Here is a 22,433-nt window from a genome sequence, read left to right on the forward strand (position 1 = left end):
CCTGCCCCCCCGTTTATGATGAATACATATCTCTAACAAATATAGCTAGGATTTTACCTTGATTAGGTAGTTATCGCCTGACCCAGAAACTTACAAGATGGCACGATGACGTCAGCACACATCCTGATTTCATCGCACTCACACACATTAAGGGAGCGTGCAGGAGCCTGGAGTATAACCACCAACAATTAAAGAGACGATCGTTTGTGATTTATCATGGCCAGTCCACTTCTACAGTTGGTGAATGGACCGAACGGCTAGGCAGCCTTCACACTTTTGCTATAATCTTGATCCAGGGCAGAATGAAATATCCAGATTGAAATACAATGAGAAAAGGTGTCTGGGGATTGACGTTTCCTGAGTTCTGTTGTCAGGTGCTTGAATGTGAAGCATAGACACCGTTTGCTGCATTTTTATTTAATCTGTACAGGTCTGCAGCTCTCCGAGGCAGCTCTGTAGCAGTTGACTGCCTTCAGGGAGTCTGGTAGGAGCACCCGCCTGCACGCTCACTTTTCTCAGTGCCTGCCCTCTTCCCATGCCCTCCTAGTAATGCTGAGCCTGTTGCAATGCTTTGGACTGTGAGCAAGCTGTTTTTCCCAAGAAATCACATGACTTTAGCCAAATGACCAGCTTGGCACCTGAAGAGATAAGTATTATGTATATTAGGGTCATGCGCTAAAGGTTGAATAGGTTAGGACTTTATTCCCTGGAGCGTAGAAGAATGAGGGGAGATTTTGTAGAGGTATTTAAAATTATGCTGGGGATAGATAGAGTGAATGCAAGCAGGCTTTTTCCACTGAGGCTAGGGGAGAAAAAAACTAGAGGACATGGGTTAAGGGTGAAGGGGGAAAATTTTAAAGGGAATATTGGGGGGGGGGGGGGGGGGGGGGCTTCTTTACACAGAGAGAGTGGTGGGAATGTGGAATGAGCTGCCAGATGAAGTGGTGAATGTGGGCTCACTTCTAACATTTAAGAAAAACTTGGACAGGTACATGGATGAGAGGGGTGTGGAGGGATATGGTCCAGGTGCAGGTCAGTGGGACTAGGCAGAAAAATGGTTCGGCACAGCCAAGAAGGGACAGAAAGCCTGTTTCTGTGCTGTAATGTTCTATGATTTTAAAAGAATGGGACAGGTGACCCAGGACTCAAGTTCCACCCTGGTCAGTCTTGTGCTAGCTGTGCCAGGATGAAGATCTGTAAATAAAATATTCCAGTTAGTTTACTACCACTGACCTTGTGGTTATTATTAGTCTCAATAGCAGACCACATTTATAACAATAAGAACTATTTGCTTGTTTGAATTTTAGTTGCTGGAGGGATAAAAAAACTACTGTTTTCAAGCTGCAAAGTCCTGCTAATTTTCTGGACACTACCTGAAAAGGTTAAGTTTCTGTTTTAAACTGGTGTTTTGCACTCAGTTTTGGAAATAAATTGAGAAGGAATGTTGTCCAATTCAGTCTCTCCCTGCCTCATCTGAAATTCAGTGTAGTTATCAGCATCCAGCTAGGAATCCTCAACTTAGTATAAACCATCTATACCTAGAAATTTGAGAAGCTAAGATGAGACAGACATTGCAAGGACATCGACTACACTCTGTTATCCTCCACACCAAAGCTCCTTAAGAAAGAACTTTCAGACAACTAGTGTGACCAACAATCTGCTTTTGCATGCAGGAACACCCGATCAACTGTATCAAAACCCTTCAAACTTTATCCTCAAAATTTTCTCATTGGCCAGGAAGTGTTTTTTTCTTAAATGCCAACATTTGCAGAGACCCTACTGGTTTCGCCTTTGTGTATAGGTATGTGTTGGAACTAAAAATGACATAGTTATACTTCCAGATTACAAATTGTGTGTTAATTTTTGCAACTTACTTTTAAAAATAAATTTTGTTTCATTATGTATCAATCATTCTGAGAAGCCTGGTTAAAATCTCTTCTATTCTGGGTTTTAAAGTAGCAAAAGTAAACAATTGGCCATTGGCCATTTTGGAGAGTGAGTTAAACATTTACACTTATGGTGCGATCTGTGAAGGGAGCTAGAGAAACAGCACACTCCTGCCACCCTGGGTGCAATACAGGAACCCTATTCTGAACAGCATATAAATTTTATATGTGGTAGTAAAATGCAGAATTTAATTCTCTCCCGCTGCACCCCCCCCAACCCTCATATGGGCTGTGATGCAGAGGGTGGTGAGAGCATGCGATAGTGTTCATATATAATGTAGGGAGATTACCAAGTATAGTTCTGTTCTTACAGGCCCCATAAAATTTCCCCCATTATTTCGTGTTCGTTGCTGGAGCTGTGAAGACCACTTCTGAAACACATTTGGACACATTCCAGGACACTTGAGCAACAGTTATTCTAGAGATTCTCTGAAGACTTCATCTAAAAAGTATAAGTGCTGTGCTCCTCCACCTTATAGGACTCATCAGTATGAAAGGGAGTGCTTGGCCTTGGGCAAGACCTAGCTTGACTGGTAGTGAGAAAGGCCCTCCCCCATTAGATTGTTCCCACATTCCTAGAATCTCACCTCATCTGCACGTTGCCCTTGAGGTGTCTGTGGTGGGGAAGAGACTGTTGTCCATCTCCTTGTGTCCACCTCCTTGTGGAATGTGTCTTTGCAAAGTAGGTCTGGAGAAGGATGAGATAGTATTTGTCAAGGTTTATCTCATAGAACACTACAGCACAAACAGGCCCTTCGGCCCACAAGTTGCACCAATCACCTACCAGGCCAATCTATAACCCTCAATCCCATTAAATCCCATATACTTATCCAGAAGTCTCTTAAAAGACCCCAGTGAGTTTGCCTCCACCACCACCGACGGCAGCTGATTCCACTCACTCACCATCCTTTGAGTGAAAAACTTACCCCGACATCTCCTCTCTACCTACTCCCCAGCACCTTAAACTTGTGTCCTCTCGTAGCGACCATTTCAGCCCTGGGAAATAGCTTCCGAGAATCCACCCTATCTATACCTCTCAACATCTTATAAACCTCTATCAGGACGCCTCTCATCCTTCGTCTCTCCAGGGAGAAAAGACTGAGCTCCCTCAACCTATCCTCATAAGGCACGCCACCCAAACCAGGCAAATCCTTGTAAATCTCCTCTGCACCCTTTCAATAGCTTCCACATTCTTCTTGTAGTGAGGCGACCAGAACTGCGCACAGCACTCCAAGTTGGGTCTGACAAGGGTCTTATAAAGTTGCAGCATTATCTCGAGCAGCTCCATGACGCAGGACTCTGTGCTGTACGAGCTGTTCCCAGGTTCGCACTCCAAGTCAAACATCAGATGCTGCTGGAGGATCAGCAACTTGGTGAAAGACGCTCTTTGGTCAATAGGAAGCCTGTTGGTCTCTCAGAGCAGAGTTGTGCCCGACTGAATGTTGCAGACTGGCACATTCCAAAGCCCAGGACCACATGCTGAGAGACACATTAAAGCAGGGGGCAACCATTACAGAGGTGCAATGGGAGAAGGTTGCTGTCTAAGATCTTTCAGCCATAGTGAACTGAAAGGAGTGGAATTGTATAGAATCCCCTCAGGCCGTATGACTCACAGTGAAAGTATACAGTCAATATTACATGTATCACAATCGTATAGCAGCACCTCAGAGATCTACTTGCTTTACATAGACAACTTATAATACCTTTGTTCCATTTGTTATGACCATTTTGAAATGTCTGTATTTTTTTGAATATCTCAAGAATATAACATGACGTATTTAGAGACCCTAATAGTTGTGATAGCCACTTTGAAATGTTTATCATATTTGTTCAAATACTTTATGATGTATATTTTTGCAAAAAAATCCCCCTTACTCTACCTGGGGCAGCCTGTCTCCCATCACCAGGGACCTGGGTTCGATTCCTGGCTTGGGTCACTGTCTGTGTGGAGTTTGCACGTTCTCTCCGTGTCTGCATGGGTTTCCTCCGGTTTCCTCCAACAGTACGAAGGTGTGTGGGTTAGGTTGACTGGCCATACTAAATTGACCCTAATTTCAGAGGGATTAGCAGGGTAAATATGTGGGTTACAGGGATAGGGTGGGATTGGTGTCAGTGCAGGCTTGGTGGGCTGAATGGCCTCCTTCTATACTGTAGGGATTCTATGATATACAATGGGAGGAGGACATGAGGCCAGACAGAGCAGCACCAACTGTTGCAGGAGAGGGGATTTCTTCCCCTCCTGGTTTACAGGAAATCTCTCCACTTTGGCCTCGAGTGCCAGCGTCCAAGAATATTTCCCTTGATTGCTGAGCCTTCCTGTAATGTGCCATGTTGTGCCAGCCAGAGCGTTTGGAGCTGACATTTGCTGCTGTGTGAAAATTGCATCTTATTAACACAAATCTGCACCTCCAAACAGGTTCAAATAACAGTAATCAAGCAATTAGGACCAAGCGTTTGTTCAATCCAGGATTTCCAAATGGGATAATCTTATTAACACTAAGAACAAAGAAAATTACAACACAGGAACGTGCTCTTCGGCCCTCCAAGCCTGCACCGACCACGCTGCTCAAATGAACTTACTCTTCCAGGGACTATATCCTTCCATTCTCATCCTATTTATGTATTTGTCAAGATGCCCCTTAAAAGTCACTATTGTATTTGCTTCCACTACCTCCCCTGACAGCGAGTTCCAGGCACCCACTACTCTGTAAAAAATCTGCTTCATACATCTCCTTTAAAACTTGCCCTTCATACCTTAAATCTATGCCCTCTAGTAATTGACTCTTCCATCCTGGGAAAAAGCTTCTGATTATCCACCCTATCTATGCTTCTCATAATCTTAACATAAGAACATAAGAAATAGGAGCAGGAGTAGGCCATCTGGCCCTTCGAGCCTGCCCCGCCATTCAATAAGATCATGGCTGATCTGTCGTGGCTCAGTTCCACTTTCCCGCCCTCTCCCCATAACCCTTAATCCCCTCTCTTATCAAAAGCCCATCAACCCGCTTCTTAAAAATATTTAGCGAGGCAGCCTCCACCACTTCAACGGGCAGAGAATTCCAGATATTCACCACCCTTTGAGTGAAGAAGTTCCTCCTCAACTCCATTCTAAACCGCCCCCCCTTTATCTTGAGGCTGTGCCCCCTAGTCCTACTGTCTTTTTTGAGCGGGAAGAGTCTCTCCACCTCTATCCTATCCATCCCATTCATCATCTTATACGTCTCAATGAGATCTTGTAGATCTTGTAGACTTCTATCAGGTTGCCCCTCAACCTCTGTCATTCCACTGAGAACAAACCAAGTTTCTCCAACCTCTCCTCGTAGTTAATGCCCTCTATACCAGGCAACATCCTGGTAAATCTTTTCTGTACCCCCTCCAAAGCATCCACATTCTTCTGGTAGTGTGGCGACCAGAATTGAATACTATATCCCAAGTGCGGCCTAAGGTTCTATAAAGCTGCAACATGACTTGCCAATTTTTAAACTCAGTGCCCCGGCCGATGAAGGCAAGCATGCCGTACACTTTTTTGACTACCTTCTCCACCTGCATTGCCACTTTGTGACCTGTGTACCTGCACATCCAAATCTCTTTGCCTAGCAATACTCTTAAGGATTCTGCCATTTTCTGTATATTTCCTATCTGTATTAGACCTTCCAAAATGCATTACCTCACATTTATCCAGATTAAAGTCCATCTGCCATCTCTCTGCCTAAGTCTCCAACCGATCTATATCCTCCTGTATCCTCTGATGATCATTTAGCACTTGTTTTCATTCTTTGGCCATCAGATCAAGCCCAAGATGGGGTGCAATGCCTTATCTGGTCAGTTTGGAGTTTGTTTGTCTCTTTTATGGGGACTTATAATTGGGTTCAATTGGAATTTGGTTTTGGAGAAAGCAAGGAATGGATTTGGGTTTGCCTGGTCCGCTCAGAGCATTGGTTTTTGTAATTTTAAGAATGGAAAATTAGAAAAACACCAGAAGTTTGCAAATTGGATTTCAAAGACTGGAGGCAGGGAGGAATCAGTCAGTTAGTTTTCTTGCTCAATAACCTAGTGACCCACTGCAAAGTATGTGTGCACACACCTGTATACAGCAGGTGAGAATAGGCTCAGCTGGTGTGTTTCCATAGCTAAACGTCCTGCCACCCTCCAGCCAAATACCCTAATATTGGTATCTTGAGTAAGTTAATGGGAGGAGGACTGTTATTCGTTGAACTGCAATCAGCAGGAGTCAGCAACTTCTGAAGAGCAAAGTTAGTAAGTTGGTTTGGACTTTGAAGTTTGTATTGCACTTAATGCTTACTTAATTAACCTCAACAAAAGCAGTCACTCTTAAGGGAATAGTTCAAGTTCAGTGATGTGGAGATGCCAGTGTTGGACCAGGGTGGACAAGAATGAGAGGTCACACAACACCAGGTTTATCTGAAATCACAAGCTTTTGGAGCACTCCTCCCTCATCAGGTGAAGTGCAGCGTGACTCCAGACCCCACCTGTGAACAATGAAGTGGCTCCAGACTTCTAATTATTTTTATTCTTAAACAATCCTGGCCTCTGCTTAATTGATCTGTAAGGAAAGGCTCCTCAGACTCAAATTATATATGAACAAACGGATTGAGGAGGTGTGGAAAAAGTACTTCAGGCATTTAAAATTATTAAGGGAATGAATGAGGCAGAACTGTAGATGTTGCTCTGTGTAGAACCAGAAGGAAAGGGCCAGCAGTTATCATGATAAGCTTAAATAAGCATAAGCAAAATGTGACAACATTCAACACTCTTCATTGAAGAGCTGCATATTAATGAAAAGTGCTACAGCCAAGTGCGTGCTGAATAATCCACAATGGATCTTTTCCAAGAGATCAGTACAAGATAAAACAAAAGGGTAGAATTTTGAGGTCTGTGGTGCACACCTGGCATTAAACAGTCAGATGTATCCTTTCTGGGCCTATTAACAGAAATTAAATCACCTTTTATTTATTCTTACCTTCTTTTTAATGGTTGTCTTTCTGCCCTGAATCTTTTCTGTATTGCGTTTCCATTGGGATCCTTCATTACAACCAAGGGGAGATAGGCAGTTTAGCCACAGTGACTTCAATTGGCTGAGGGGCATTTAAGTGCAGCCCAATAGGAAACATGAAATTAATTGCACTCAATGGTGCTTTTCCGACACTGCCATAGTTGGCACTGGGATATCTTTACAGCCAAAGATTGAAGTTGCTGCTCGGACCATTTAGATATCATAAATTGGCATTTCAGTGTAGGAAGCTTGATCTTCGAAATAGGAAAAAGATGATGAGCTCAAGAATCCTGACCAACAACTACTTTTTCCAGCTTTATTGCAGAGTATTTTGCATAAACATTGAAGGACAGAATGCTCATTGGCTCATGCGGTGCATTAATAAATCTCATACAGATTATGCCGTGAATGGCACTTACATGAGGAAATTAGGATTGGAATCACAAACTACCATTCCTTTTTTATGAATCTAAGTAACAAAAAAAGATGTTACAATAATAATTTTCTGTGCAAGTGCATCTTTTGTGAATGACTGGCCCTGATTTAGAGTTAGCCTGACTTGCACTGACAACATTTTTAGCTGCTTCCATTGACAAAATCCATAACAATATGGAGTGTGTGGGCTATTCGTGTTGAGACATGTTTCATTTGTGTACACGGCATATTCAAATTAAAAAGGGGACTCTGCCATCATTTAGGATAGGGCATGCGTTTTTAATTGGCCAACACATACCATAGATAATAATCTTTTGAAAAGCCACTATGAACTTTCCCAACTTTACTTTCATAAATATACTTCAGTTTACCCCAAGTGATATGTGGTATGCTCAATCTCAAGGCTCCGTTATCACGTGGCTTAGAGTCCGGGATTCACGAGTGGCACACCAAAACAAACCCAATCTTACACCTACCCATTCACTCCCTCAGCTTTACACCTGGAGTCTGCCAATGGTCTCCTGGACAACTGAACGCAAGACAGGTGCACAGGCTATCTTAAAGAGCTGTCTTCATTGCCATTAGAAAGGTTGAGTCTAGTGATTTACACTGGGCTACATTGTAGACTGTACATTCAGAAGTCAAAAAGACTACAAATATCTCAACAAGACACAATGTTGGTTTCCTTCATGTGTGGGATTCACTCATTTGTAACTGTTATGAAAATCTCTTTACTGGCTGGAGACCCTCTCACACAGAGTCTGCTTTCCATTTGCACATTTTAGCACTAATTGCCCTCCTTTCAAACCCAGGCCACAATCATCAATCTCCAGATGACACTAATAAAACCCAATCAGACGAGAAATGTATTTTAAAGAGTTGAAATAGTCTCTGCTGAATTTTGAGCAAATTTCCTTTATTAAATTGGGGTAAAGCACAGTTAATCTAATCTCACGATAGCTGGATTGGAACATTAACTTTATTTTCACTCTTTCACCTCGAGGGATTTGCCTAATCTTGTAATCCAGCCATTTACATGAAACCATAAAACTCCCTGGTCTTACATAATTAAGCACCAGACCCATGCACACCCTCAGCTTCATTCAGTCACTAAGATGCCTCTTATAATTCAGAGATGATGCTTAATAATACAAAATAAACCTGTTCTGTACCTTTTCTTCAAATGTTCTCAATCCATTACCCTTCATCCTGATGATTATGGTTCACTGATGAATGAATACCTTCCAGAACCAAGTGGTTGTTTCATGTATGTGAAATTCAATGACTGTCAGCAGGCTATTTCACTGGAGGGAGCATTACAGCTCAGCTCAATCCTGGCCTGGTGTCCACATGCTAACACGGGTGAATGGGCAATAATGAGAACAGAAACACCCTCCTTTTTCCCCTACAGTCCACCGAGGTCTCTTTCCTTAGTCAAGGGGTGGTGTAGCAAATTGTTAAGAACCGAATGCCACCTTGGATAAAATGAACTAATTTTGCACAACCCAGTGCCTGAGTCTCAAATTGGGTGTTAAACTGAAAGGGCCCGTTACACACTGATTCATCAGGGGAGCTTTTATCAGTTGAATTTTCAGTTGGTGCTGAGTAGATCTGTCAACTAAAGAAAACCATTCATTGTGGTTTTGAGGTTCCTGGTGATCTTTTCTGATATTTCCATGTGGTTATATGGGAAATCAAAGACCTTTAACTGACATACAAGTACATTCTGTGTCCATTTTAAACCCTATGGTGGAAGTCTAAATACAACGCATTGCTCAGAAACAGTATGTTTTTTTGATACAGGAATTAGCATCAGTTGAGTACAAGTTGTTGTCTGACTGAGTTTTATACTGTTGGTTTTAGGAGATATTAGACAGCAACTCAAGTGCTAGTACTCTCCTGTGACCAGAGCATTTAAAACAGCTCGATATTTGGATACACAAGTGCTGCTTTCTTGGGAATGGGCAGGGAGAGATAAGATGTAGAGCAAAGCTCCCTCTCAGTCCCACCCTCAAGTTAAGTGTCCCCCATTGTGCCAAAGTTTCATCAAGTTTTGTCCTCACTCAAAGTGACACCATCGAATTCAGCATAAGCTATGAGTTCCTTCAGTGATACCTAAGCTTTAGTAGTCAAACATTGGATTCAAATTGTGCAAACTTTGACGCAATAACATTTTCCGTGTCAATTTGAAATATTTAATAGGATAAAACACTGTATTAATAGCAGAAGTCAGTATCATCACCAGTGCAGCAACATTTCCTTTTCATTTCTATGGTAACCAACTGAAACATCAACTGGACACTGAGGGCAATTTGGTTGTGGGGGGTTTGTGGGGGGAGTGTATCAAAATCTACTGACTGATTTTAAGTTGCCATCTTTGGGTAGGCAAGTTTGCCAGCTGTTAACAAAAGAATACAGGACTGCATCAACAGCACTGTAACTTTGGGTGGATAGAGTGAGCAAACAAACCAACTGTGCTGCTGGATGTCAGCTAGTCATTGAGTGGCAACAATGGTGAAAAAAGGATAGGGATGCAGCGAGAGCAACCGTGCTGGATCCCTAAAGGAAAAAGAATAGAGCTGGATAAAGAGTGCTTTATTTTCTGCTAATTCCGCATGTCAGTTTTAGTTGGCCAGCAGAACAGAAAGCAGACCCACAAGAACAAAACTCCTTCCTACGAAGAGCTTCCCTTGTTACTTCTCAGAAGGCAACAAGGTTCAAGAATGCCACCTTAGCCTTTATAATCCCTGTACATACTTAATCACTAATGGATTCGAACAGTTAAACACTAAATATAATGGCAAGTTGCCTTTTAGCCTAGCTGCAAATCTAAATAGGATGGAGTTGCAATTTACTAAGTCTCCACTTTGTGGCTGGGTATTTAGACTGTGGTGATCTTTTTGTCTTTGGTGGCTTGTTTTATAGCTGCCTGCTCACAGATGATCTCTTTCAGCCGCTGCAGGCGCATGTTCTGTGTGGTCTGATCTCCAACTCCAGTTTGGCTGCGGTGGAGGAGGCTTAAGGCATTGATGTACTCCAGTTCCGTGTACTTTACTCCTTGGTCCACAACTAGGTTCAGCAGCTCGTCAGGGTTGTTGTACAGCATCTCGTAGTACTGCCTGTGTATATGAAAGACATGGATAAAACCAGAATTGAAGGCAAAACAAGTATACTGCCAATAACGTCACATGTCATACATTAAAGGTTATGGGTAACAGAACAAACGCTGAAGACAATTGGGCACATCCTAGCTTAACAAACAACAAAAAAAACTCAAGCCTCCCAATGACAGGATGTTCTGGATTCCACTGACCTTTCTAGAAATTTATTGCAAATGTTGATCATTCTTTATGAATTTGCTTGGCACTAGATTTGACCATTTGCTTAACCTGAAGTGTTTCCTTTCTGTAACATTTACTAATGTGCATTAATGAGAGTTACTTAGTCCAAGGATGAAGAATCAAGATCTTCAGTTTATCCTAAATGATTTTCAGGTATAACCAGCCTTGTGGCACTGCAAAATCATATTTTTGCAAATACTCAATGTATAAGTCAACATCTCTTTTCAGCCATGACATATTAGACCCTCATTATTTGTCAGCCTCAACTTTCTCATTACACAAATGTATGTTTACTTAACCAGTACTTTATAATTGGGCTCAAAGGATCAGATAGGTGATGTAGGCTATACTGTGAAGATGTGTGGGCGTTTCCAACACACCCAGATGTTGAAGTCATTTCAAAGTGGGACCACTCATCCCATTTTACCAGACACATAACTTGACCTCCATTTTTGGAGGAATTTTTTGAGGCTTCAAAGGTTGAGTTATAAGCCAATATTTACGCAGTGTAGACCAGGCAGGAAAGTGGAGTTAAAGCCACAATCAGATCAACCATGACTTATTGACTGGCTCAGCAAGCTTGATGGGCCAAGTGGCCTACTCATGCTTCTGTTTCTTATGATCCAGCGTACAAATTGGCTACTACATTTGTCTACCAAACAATAATCACTACATTCCAAAATAATTCATTGGACATGAAACAAAAGTGAGCTGGACCAATTCTAGGCTCGGGCATTATGAAGAAGGTAAGTGATTTTACTGATAATATGGTGTGAATAACCTCCTGGGCTGGTTTTGATTGCCTGAGGGAGTGAGACAGGAATTTTGCAGGTTACTTTTCCTTTGTTGAGTTTATCTTGTTTGTTTTGCTTCTTCCAAGAGTTTACATGGCTGCAGGGAAATGGATTAGAAGAGTCTAGTTCTGATGCTCTGACCATCCTGATTGTGGGCTTTATCTGATGGGTGACCTGATCATTTCCTGCCCATCATTTACACACATCACATGTTGAAACACTTTTTGAAGTTTGAGTAATTTGGTAAAATGCTTTATAAATAAATTCTACTAGGGTTAGACAGGGTAAATTCAGAAAGAATGTTCCCAGTGATGGGGGATTCCAGAATTAGGGGTCATAGTTTGAGGATAAGGGGCAAACCTGAGATGAGGAGAAATTTCTTCACCCAGAGGGTGGTGAATGTATGGAATTCACTACTACTGAATGCAGTTGAAGCCAAACCCTTGTCTGATTTCAGGGAGAAATTAGATAAAGCTCTTGGGGCTAAAGGGATCAAGAGGTATGGGAGGAAGGAGTATCAGAATATTGAATTCAGTGATGAGCTATGATCAAGATGAATGGTGGAGCAGGCTTGAAGGGCCGAATGGCTGGCTTCTGCTTCTAGTTTCTGTTTCTGAGTGAATCCTTCTTTTCCCAAAGAAGTGGAGAGAAAATGGCAAATAAATTATTGCAGCTAGTTTTGCAAAGCCTCTTCATGATACTATGAGAATGCTGGTTTACTTAGTGATTAGGGACATGGTCTCCAAATAAAACTCTTTATAACCTGGAACCATCATTTACCATAAACTGCATATCTGATAGAAAATAAGGCTGTTCAGATAATTACAACAGAGCGCAAAGTCTAAATAGGAAATCTTAGGGGAGAAAGACCATTTATATTCACTCTTTCATATTTCATCATGTGATATGATCACTGGAATCATCCATCAAATTCTGAATGTTTTTTTCTTCTGCTTGTACAAGCTGGAATGACCTGTCATAAATATTTATGAATAACCTCAAAGAAAAGAATGAAAAATTAACAGAAATCTATGTTGAGTTGAAACTCATTTATGCAAAGTGTTCATGACCAAGGGCAATATGGATTTCAAAGTTAGTCACAACTTTGTGGAGAAAATCTCTGCTCCCCACTCTACCAACAGAAAGCAAGTGTGGAGTAGGCAGAAATTAACTATTTCTGATCTGACAGGTTTATAAGTTAATGTTAACATGAATTAAACATCTCCAAAACAGTTAGCACTGGATTCATGTGCTGTATTACCCATGGTTAGCCTATGATCTTAGGTTTACTTATTAGTGTCACAAATAGGCTTACATTAACACTGCAATTAAGTTACTGTGAAAATCCCCTAGTCACCACACTTCAGCGCCTGTTTGGGAGAATTCAGCATGGCCAATGCAACTAACCAGCATGTCTTTTGGACTGTGTGAGGAAACCAGAGCACCCAGAGGAAACCCATGCAGACACGAGGAGAGCATGCAAACTCCACACAGACAGTGACTCAAGTCAGGAATCGAACCTGGGTCCCTGGCACTGTGAAACAGCAGCGCTAACCACTGTGCCACCAAAGGTCCTGGATCTCATTTTTGAATCATGCCGTGGTCTCACTCCATCTTTTCTGAGAAATCTTCCCCAGCTGCATCAGTGGTCTGCACTTTCCAATCTTGCAATTGGGATCAATCCCCCGTAATATTTTAATTACAACTATTCTCCTTCAAAAAGCCTTCACAAAATTACTGAATTGTTACAATCTAGAATGAGGCCTTCATCCCATTGCGCCTGCACCAGTTCTCTGAATAAACAAAACCACCTTGCGCCATTCCCTTGCCTTCTCCCTGTAACCCTACACATTCATTCTTATCAGATAACAGTCTCATTCCTCTTTGAATGCTTCAATTGAAGCTACCTCCAACATGCTCTTAGGCTATGCGTTCCAGATCTTAACCACTCACTGCATGAAAAGGTTTTTCTCATGTCATTTTTACAATGAAGGAATAATCTGACCCGCTCTCCTTGATATTCCCATCACTAAAACCCCACTACCAAAATCCACCAACCAGAAATTTAACTGAAATAGCCATATAAATATTGTGACTACAACAGCAGGTAAGGCTGGGAGGTTTTTAAAAATTTATTCTTTTGTGGGATATGGGCATCACTGGTGAGGCCAGCATTTGTTGCCCATCCCAGATGCCCTAAAACTGGGTGACTTTCCACATCATTTCTGAGAGCAGTTAAGAGTCAACCACATTGCTGAGGGTCTGGAATCAGATGTAGGCCTGACCAGTTAAGGATGACGGATTTCCTTCCCCAAAGGACATCAATGAATCAGTATGACTACCGATGCGAGCGTTTAATTCCAGATTTTATTAATTGAATTTAAATTACTCCAGCTGCCATGGTGGGATTTGAACTCGTGCCCCCAGAGCATTAGCCTGGCCCTCTGGATTACTAGAAGAGTGATACGCCGCTATCTTCGCCCAACTGCCTCTGTGGTGAATATCTCACCTTCTGATCCCAAAATCTTTTCACCATCTATGAAGTGCAAGGCAGGCATGTGATGGAATACTTTCCACTTGCCTGGACGAGTGCAACTCTAACAATTTTGAAAAAGCTCAACACCATCCGGGATAAAGCAGTCCATTTGATCAGCTCCCCATCCACCACCTTAAATATTTACACCCTCCATACAGCCAATGAGCTTTTGCAACAATGTGTGCCAACTACAAAGTAAACTGGAACAACTTACCAAGGTCATTGGCAGCTTTGGATTTTTCCTGCTTCTTGTGGACAGAACATGCCAGGGCAATTTTCCAGTCTCAATTACTTTAAATCTGTGTCCTTTTGTTCTCAGTCCTTTCACGACTGCAAATAGTTTCTCTCTATTTAGTCTGCCCTGACCCCTCATGATTTTGAATACCTCTAAAGAATCTCCTTTTAGCATTCTTTTCTCTAAGGAAAACAGTTTAAACTTCTCAAATCCCACTTTGTAGCTGAAGTTCCTCATCCCTGGGACGATTCTTGAGAATCTTTTCTGCAATCTCTCTAATGCCTTCATACCCTTCCTAAACTGCAGAGCCTAGAACTAGACTCAATACACCAGCTGAGGCTGAACTAGTGTCCTACATAAGTTCCAAATAATCTCTTTGCTGTTATACCATATTCCCCTTTAATAAAGCTAGGATACTCTATACTTTATGAAGTGTGCTCTAAATCTGTCCTGTGCCCTTCCATGATTTATGCACATACACCCAATTCCCTCTGCCCACCCTCTTTAGAGTGGTAACCTTTATTTTATATTCTCTCTTCATGTTCTTCCTACCAAAATGAATCATTTCACATTTCTCTGCATTGATCTTCACCTGCCACTTGTCCGCTGTTTCCACAACCTTGTCTACATCCTTTTCAAGTTTTAATTATCCTTCCTAAAGTTCACATTGCTTCCAACTTTCGCATCATCTGAGAATTTTGAATCTGTGCCTTGCACACCAAGATCTAGCTCATTAATATACAAGCATCCCAACACTGATTCTGCTACACTGTGTTTTCTGTCACTCAGCTGAAGTTACTACTGTCCTTTACATTCCATGAGTTATAACTTTACTTCAGTCTATTGTGTGGCACTTCAGCAAATGCTGTTTTGAAGTCTGTGTACATCAATAACATTGCCTTCATCAACTCTCTCTGTCACATCTTCAATAAACTCAAGTCAGTTAAACAAGATTTTCTCTTAACAAATCTATGCTAGCTTTCCTTAATTAACCCACATGATAATTAATTTTGTCCAATATATTGCTTCTAATGGTATCTCCACCACCAAAGTTAAACCAACTAACTTGTAGGTGCTGGGCTTATCATTATACCTTTTTTTTCAATATTTGCAATACTCCGGTCTTCTGGTATCACCCTTGAGTCTAAGAAAGACTGAAAAGTTATGACCAGTGTCTATGCAATTTCCACCCTCATTTCTCACAGTTTCCTTGGATGCATTTTATCTGGTCCTGGTGCCTTGTTAACTTTAAGTATTGGCAAATTATCCAATACCTCCTTCACCTTATCAATTTTAATCATCAAGTGTATTATTTACCTCATCATTCGCCATAGTCTGGGTTACATCTTCTTCCGTGGCAAGTAGTTTACTTTTACCTCAGCTATGCCCCCTGCCACCATGCGTAAATTCACAAATCAGCCCTACTGTTCCTTTCACAACTGTTTTACCATTTATATCCCCGGTCTATATCCCAGGAATTAATGCATCGTATGCTCACATCACCAGCCATAGTCAACAGTAGATTGAATTTGCATTTCCATTCCCTACTCTTTAGGTCGTGGGTGAGACTGTCATCTTAGTGCAAACTGGTTCTTAACTGGCAGCAGGTCAATGATAAGGACATGTACTCTCTAGAAACAGGGTTGAAGATCCAAAAGACCTGCTCTGTAATATCCTAAATTAATGTTATTAAGGATCCATTTATCAGCAGAGGAGGCAAAGTACCTTTCAGTTCTATCAGTTTAAGGATATGCTTTCATACTAATGTGTACCGCAAACGGCTTTGCATTGATGCAAATGGGGGAAATATAACTGAGACCAGGAACTGACACCTAAATCATTAAAGTTGTGCAAAGTTATCCCCTTAGGAAACTGCTTCACATTGCTTAAGATACAGTCCAACTCTAATCTGGTGTGAAGGCACAACAAAGTTTCTAGGCAGATCCACTGTCAATCTGGAAATCTCTAAAACTTTCTAAAGAACAGCTTTAACTTGAAAGAAGCAGACATTCCCTCCTGATACTACATATTAATTGCCAAAGGAGAGAAACTCTACATATACATGGTAGCAGACGTATGCAGAGCTCCAGTGTCATTCGATCTTTCTGTCTCAGTGACAGTCCGATCGATACAGTACAACAAGGATATGCCATTGTGCTTTGCGCCCAGCAGAAACTGGTCTCAGATCAATGATCATTCATCTCAATGCTGTTTGCGGGCTCTAGTGTGCATATATGAGGATTAAACATACAGGTTTTCATGGAATAAAATAACCAAGAATGTTTTGCCATTTCATGCACAGCTAAGTCTCGCAGACATAAATTAAATCAATTAATTTGTTTGTTGTGATGTGGAGGGCAAGTGTTGGCCAGGTCACTGCAAGAACTCTTATTTTCTTCTTTGAATAGTGGCACTGGATCTTTATAACATTCATCAGCAGTAGGAAAGCTTCAGCTTAATTTTGCATCTGAAGCACTCCCTTAGTAAAGCATTAAGGTGCGAAGATAAAAGCAAAATACTGAGGATGCTGGAATCTGAAACAAAAACAGAAAATGCTGGAAAATCTCAGCAGATCTGACAGAAGGGTCATCAGACTTGGAACGTTAGCCCTATTCATTGTCCACAAATGCTGTCAGACCTGCTGAGATTTTCCAGCATTTTCTGTCTTTGCTGGCACTGAAGTGCTAACCTAGGCTGTGCTCTCAAGTCCTGGAACAGGGCTACACCCACAACCTTCTGATTTAAGGTTCAGAGTTGACCCACAAGTCAAGCTTTTGGCCCATCGAGTCTGCACTGACTCTCTGACAGAGTGTCTTATCCAGGCCCTATTCCCGTAACCCCCAAAAACTTATCCCAGTAATTACCCTAACCTACACCTTGAAACACTAAGGTACAATTTAGCACGGCCAATCGACCTAACTTGCACATCTTTGGATTGTGGGAGGAAACTGGAGCACCCGGAGTACACAGCCACAGGGAGAACTCCACACAGTCACCCAGGCTGGAATTGAGTGCTAACCACTGCGCCACCGTTGCCTTCTGCAAAAACTGAACTAGATGGTTTGCTGTCTGAAAAACTGACATTCTTCATTTTAATGCTGGGCATCTAAAGAGCCAAGCAAAGACATCTGTCAGGAAGGAGTGGCACTTAATTGAATGGCTCTTTCAAAGAGCTGGTAAAAGTACAATGGGCAGAATGGCCTCCTTCTGTTTTGAGAGATTCCATGATCAAAATGCAAATGACTAAGCAGCACGATTGTGCTATTTATGCCCTGCGTTAAATGGCAAATGCATGTCTGGGTGACCAAGTGGCTTAATACTTATGTGGATGTTAGAACTGATGTTATCCTTCCCTAAATCATTACAGGAAGAACCACAATTTAGTTGTGACCGTAAGATGTGGCTTAATGGTCTTAAACTAAAAAATATAGATAGTCCTGAGGGATTGCATGTAATATTTAGTTCCATTAAATACCGTAATATGGGAAAACATTGTTTAGTGATATTTTACAATGTCAAACATTTACAGTCCAGCTTATTTGCATGTGGAACTAGTGGCGGTGATATATGCTTATAATTCAGGGCACAGAGGCTGAAATGGAATATTCTGGCATTGCAAATAAATTAAAGCAAATTTACTGAGTTATTTCACAAATATGCTCAAGCTCAGATGAATAAAATATTTCAGGGCTAGTTTGAAGCATTTTGCTAAATGCAAATTTCACATTTAAGCATCAACATAATGCATTGAAACCAAGGACAGCAGTATGCTATCAAAATAAGCTGCCGTGATGAATAATTAAAATTGTCATTCTGTCTGCTTTTTATGTTGGTGTGCAGTGGAACGGGGAGGGGGGTGGGGTGCGGTGTGGAGGGAAGAAAACTGAGATTTAATGTTTCATTTCTGCAAAGTTGATACATCTGGCTGGTAATCAGAAATAAATATCCGTGTGGATTAAATCAGTAAGAAAATGCAATTCTGTCATTCAGTTCCTGTCAGCAGAATGGACCAGTTCCAGCGTCAATTATTTTCATTTTTCGAACTATCACAGACACCACAACACAAATTATGCACAAATTAGACAGCAACTTCAAGGAGCACAGACAACACTAGAAAGTTGCTATAAACTATCCAAAAATGGATTCGCACTTTATAGTTCCCCCTTGCTATACTTGTTATTATTCAGCATGATTCTGGCATCCTGTTGTGTCCCTTGTAGGAGCATCTTGATGCTATTCCCCCGAATTTAGACAGTTGAGATGTGATGTTTAAAGATATTTAAAATGATAAAGGGATTCGACATTTTCTCCAGTGGGGCAAATCCTGAACAAAAGAGAGCATCCTATAATTAGGACTGGAGTATTTTTTCACAATGATGATGATGGAAATCTCGAATTCGCCTCCAAAATGGTGTAGATGCAGGGACATGGAGCTTTCCAGACTGAGACCAGTAGATGTTTGTTAGGCCAAGGTGTCAAACAATATGGAGCTAGTGCAGATAAATTGGGGTTGAGGTACAAATTAGCCAGGATTTACTCAATAATGGAATAGGCACGAAGAATTGAATGATCTGCTCCTGGTCCATTGTTCCTTGCGTATGTTGATGTGGAGCATGATGCCTGGTTCAGGACCTCTTTGAGAAATGCATCAGGGCGAACCTCTGGGTCTACTCTACTCAGACCATGAACTTTTGCTCCAAATGAAGCACAAAATGGTCTTTTGGTGTTGCCACAGATAACAAAATCAGTTCACTTTCTTTTGATGGATCAATGTAGTCAGAAAGTCATATTAGTGGAAATCCTGTACAATGATTGGATGATCTAAGGTCAAGAATGTTATTGCCCTATAGAACGTACAATGCATTTTCCTTTTGTTAGGGTTTAGATATGTCCCACTAAGTCCTCAAAATCTAGCGTGAAGCCAACAGAACTTCAAGTCAATGTGGGGTTAGTGAGGGAACTATGTTGACTGGAAAATTATAGAAACCCTACACTGCAGAAGGAGGTCATTCAGCCCATTAGGTCTGCACCAACAACAATCCCACTGAGGCCTTATCCCAGTAACCTCTCATATTTATCCTGCGAATCCCTCTAATCAACATATCCCAGGACACTAAGGGCAATTTAGCATGGCCAGTACACCTAACCTGCACATTTCTGAGCTGTGGGAGGGAACCGGCGCACCTGGAGGCAACAGCACAAACATGGGGAGAACGTGCAAACTCCATACTGATAGTGACCCGAGCATGGAATCGAATCCAGGTCCTTGGAGCTGTGAGGCAGCAGTGCGAACCACTATGCCACTGCGGCACCCAGTGTCCAAGGTTCAGGCTGGCCCCTTGCCAGATGCGACGGGCTCTGAGTCATCTATGGCTCTCATACTTGCCTAGCTAATTCAGGGCCGAGTGCCACTGAACCAAAATGCAAAAGGGGGCTACATTGGGTGACGATTGTGGTTTGAGAGAGCCAGCTACCAATGTGTGGTTTGGACACTCAATTCAGTTCAAGCCGGGTTCTCACAATGTGCAATGTTAGCCACCCCAACTAACAAAATAATGCATTCAATTCTTATGACTGCATTGATCACTGTTGTTCAAATAGGGTTTGCTCCACCAGGTACTGTCTCTCCAGGGGAGCCATAGAAACCTGTTGTGTTTGCATAAGCCTTTGTTTGCTTTCAGGGTTAATTTGGAATTTAGTGCCGCATAGCTGGCTATGTTCTGACAGAGCACTTACTGCACACTAAACATTTTCCTAACCTTTCTGCTCCGCCTGTATTTTTTTTCAAATTGTGACAGGATTATGTCCCAAGATGTTGCTGCAAGCAGCCTGAGTACAGTAAAGCCATCAGCCTCCGCCCCAAAGGACATCCAATGAATGCAAATAGCTCTAATAACAACTAATTACAAAGGCAATGAATATGTATTGCTCATCACAATACAAAGACCTATGTCAGTTAGTTGCTGCTGTTCTTTCTCCAGCACAGCACCTGTCACGAAGTTGTAATTTTGATTCTTTTCTGTTTTTTTTCTGGAAGTTTCTCAATGTGATTTCTGGGGAACACAAGTTCAATAACAATCCACACACACAACCGCTCTGATTGATTTGTAAATACACTGCTTCTACCTACCCTCCTCCTTTAAGGTACTCCTTATAAACTTTGACCAAGCTTTTGGTCATCTGTCTCAAAATCTCCTGTCGCTGAGTACCATATTTCATCTGATAATGCTCTGTGAACAGCCTTAGTGTGTTTTATGACATTGAAGGTGCAATGTGTGTAAATGCATGTAGTTTTTGTCTAATGAAGGCACTGGATTTGATTCCAAGTCAGTGAGGGTTAAGTTGCTTTTATACTGTGCTCATTGGCCGATTAGGGAGACAGGACTCCAACACATGGACTCCAGGCAACCCAGGCTGCCAGGGTGACCTGCTAACTTTGGGGATTTTTAATGGGTTGCCTTGGTGAATTGGAACTGGCTCCTAGCCTGTACTTTTGTAAATAGTGATCTAAAAACAGCTTTAGCTGATCACAGTCAGAGAGGCAGCTGAGGTATAATTCTTTGCATGCAGGGCCATGGACCTTGGTTTCATGTCAGCCTTGATTGTGAGCTTGAGCATTGAAGGGGTTGTTGAACCTACAAGCCTGTATAACCTGGCAAGAAAATATAACAAAGCAAAGCTGACACTGTGGCAATGCTGGGGCTTGAGCACAGGCTGCAGACCCAGTCAGCTGTGGGTGATTCATGACATTTAAAAGACCAGGCAGAAGGAGGATAGAAAATCACTGAAAGAAAGATAGATTTGCATTTATGAAACACCTTGGATGAGCTCAGCACATTCCAAATTACTTTACAAAGTAATGAAGTAATTTTGAATTGTAACAAAATGAAAGCACAACTTTCAATTTGCACACAGCAAATTCCCATGGGCAACAGTGAAATCAATGACAAGATTGTGTGTTTTGTATGTTGCATTATGGAGAAATGTTAAACAGGAAAATGAAAAAATACTCACCTGCTCTTCGCTTAATAATGCTATGCTAATTTTTTAGCTCCAACTGAGAAGGCAAGCGGGGCCTCAGTTTAAACTCTCATCCAGTGCTTGCCATCTCCAATAGTGCAGTACTCACAGTCCTGCATTGAAGTGCCAGCCTAAATTATGTACTTGGGTATCCAGAGTAGGGATTGAACCCTTGATTTTTGACTCAATCGATGAGTTTGCTACTACCATTGAGTAACAGCTGCCAAAAATAAAACCTCCATTAAGAGGACAACTTAAACTGTAGGTCATAATTCACATTTTTAGTATTAATTCTGCTGACTGAGATAAGTGAGGTTGTGAGCAAAGGCCAGCAATCTTAACCAGAGGGACAGTAAGATGGAGTAAAACAAAATATGGATCAATGACAACTTGGCAGAAGCCTAGCAGAGGAAAGCCTTCCAGTCTTGTTTCAGTCACTGAGACACCGAGGGTATTTCTTGTATGACGTTTAAGTTCATCTCATGACAAATCACCTCACAGCAGCCATTAATGCTGATGTAATGACATGGAGCTCTTCCCTGCACATCACCAATCAATTAAAAAGTATTTTGCATAGATACCCGAAGTTCACCATGTGCCCTCTATCTTGCTTGCCTATGGGGTACAAAGACACAACATGACTGAATCAAAGTGCAGTGACGTTCATCCTACATTCCAGACAGAGTAGCCTGCTAAATATACTACACAACAGGCACTCAACAAGATCTTAACAGCAGCTGTTAAGAATTCAGGGCTTACCTAACTGACCTGGTTGAAATATGTCAAGATTGAAAGGCTGCAAATTTAATGCATCTCAAAATTATCATTCTTCATGGCAAAGGTTAATGACTAATCGCTAACTTTTAACCTTTCAAGGTTAATTTCTTCCATTTAAAAAAGATATTGTGTCTTCACTATTCCATTGCCAACCTAAGAAAGGGGGTGATACCTTGGCATCTGATGGAGGATGACTTGGACAGAGGTTGGCTTTAAATTAACATTTGAGACCTGTTTCTTACCCACTGAATTATGGGTGGAATTTATTGCTGGCCTTTATAGAGAGGGGGATAGAATATAAAAGCAGGGATGTCTTGCTGCAACTGTACAGGGCA

The 22,433-nt window shown here is 41.6% G+C and overlaps 1 protein-coding gene across 1 annotated transcript in view; it reads right to left on the minus strand.

Moving 5' to 3' along the window:
* Window positions 1–7,262: 7,262 nt before the first annotated feature.
* Window positions 7,263–22,433, minus strand: part of exoc4 (exocyst complex component 4) — a 544,546-nt gene continuing 529,375 nt past the window's right edge. Inside the window, exon 17 of the mRNA XM_080207649.1 lies at window positions 7,263–10,514. Within this exon, the coding sequence (XP_080063775.1) occupies window positions 10,277–10,514 (238 nt within the window). The 3' untranslated portion in view covers window positions 7,263–10,276. The remainder of the gene's footprint in view (window positions 10,515–22,433) is intronic.

Source organism: Carcharhinus amblyrhynchos, chromosome 19, assembly GCF_965287045.1.
Source record: "Carcharhinus amblyrhynchos chromosome 19, sCarAmb.v2.hapA, whole genome shotgun sequence".
NCBI lineage: Eukaryota > Metazoa > Chordata > Chondrichthyes > Carcharhiniformes > Carcharhinidae > Carcharhinus > Carcharhinus amblyrhynchos.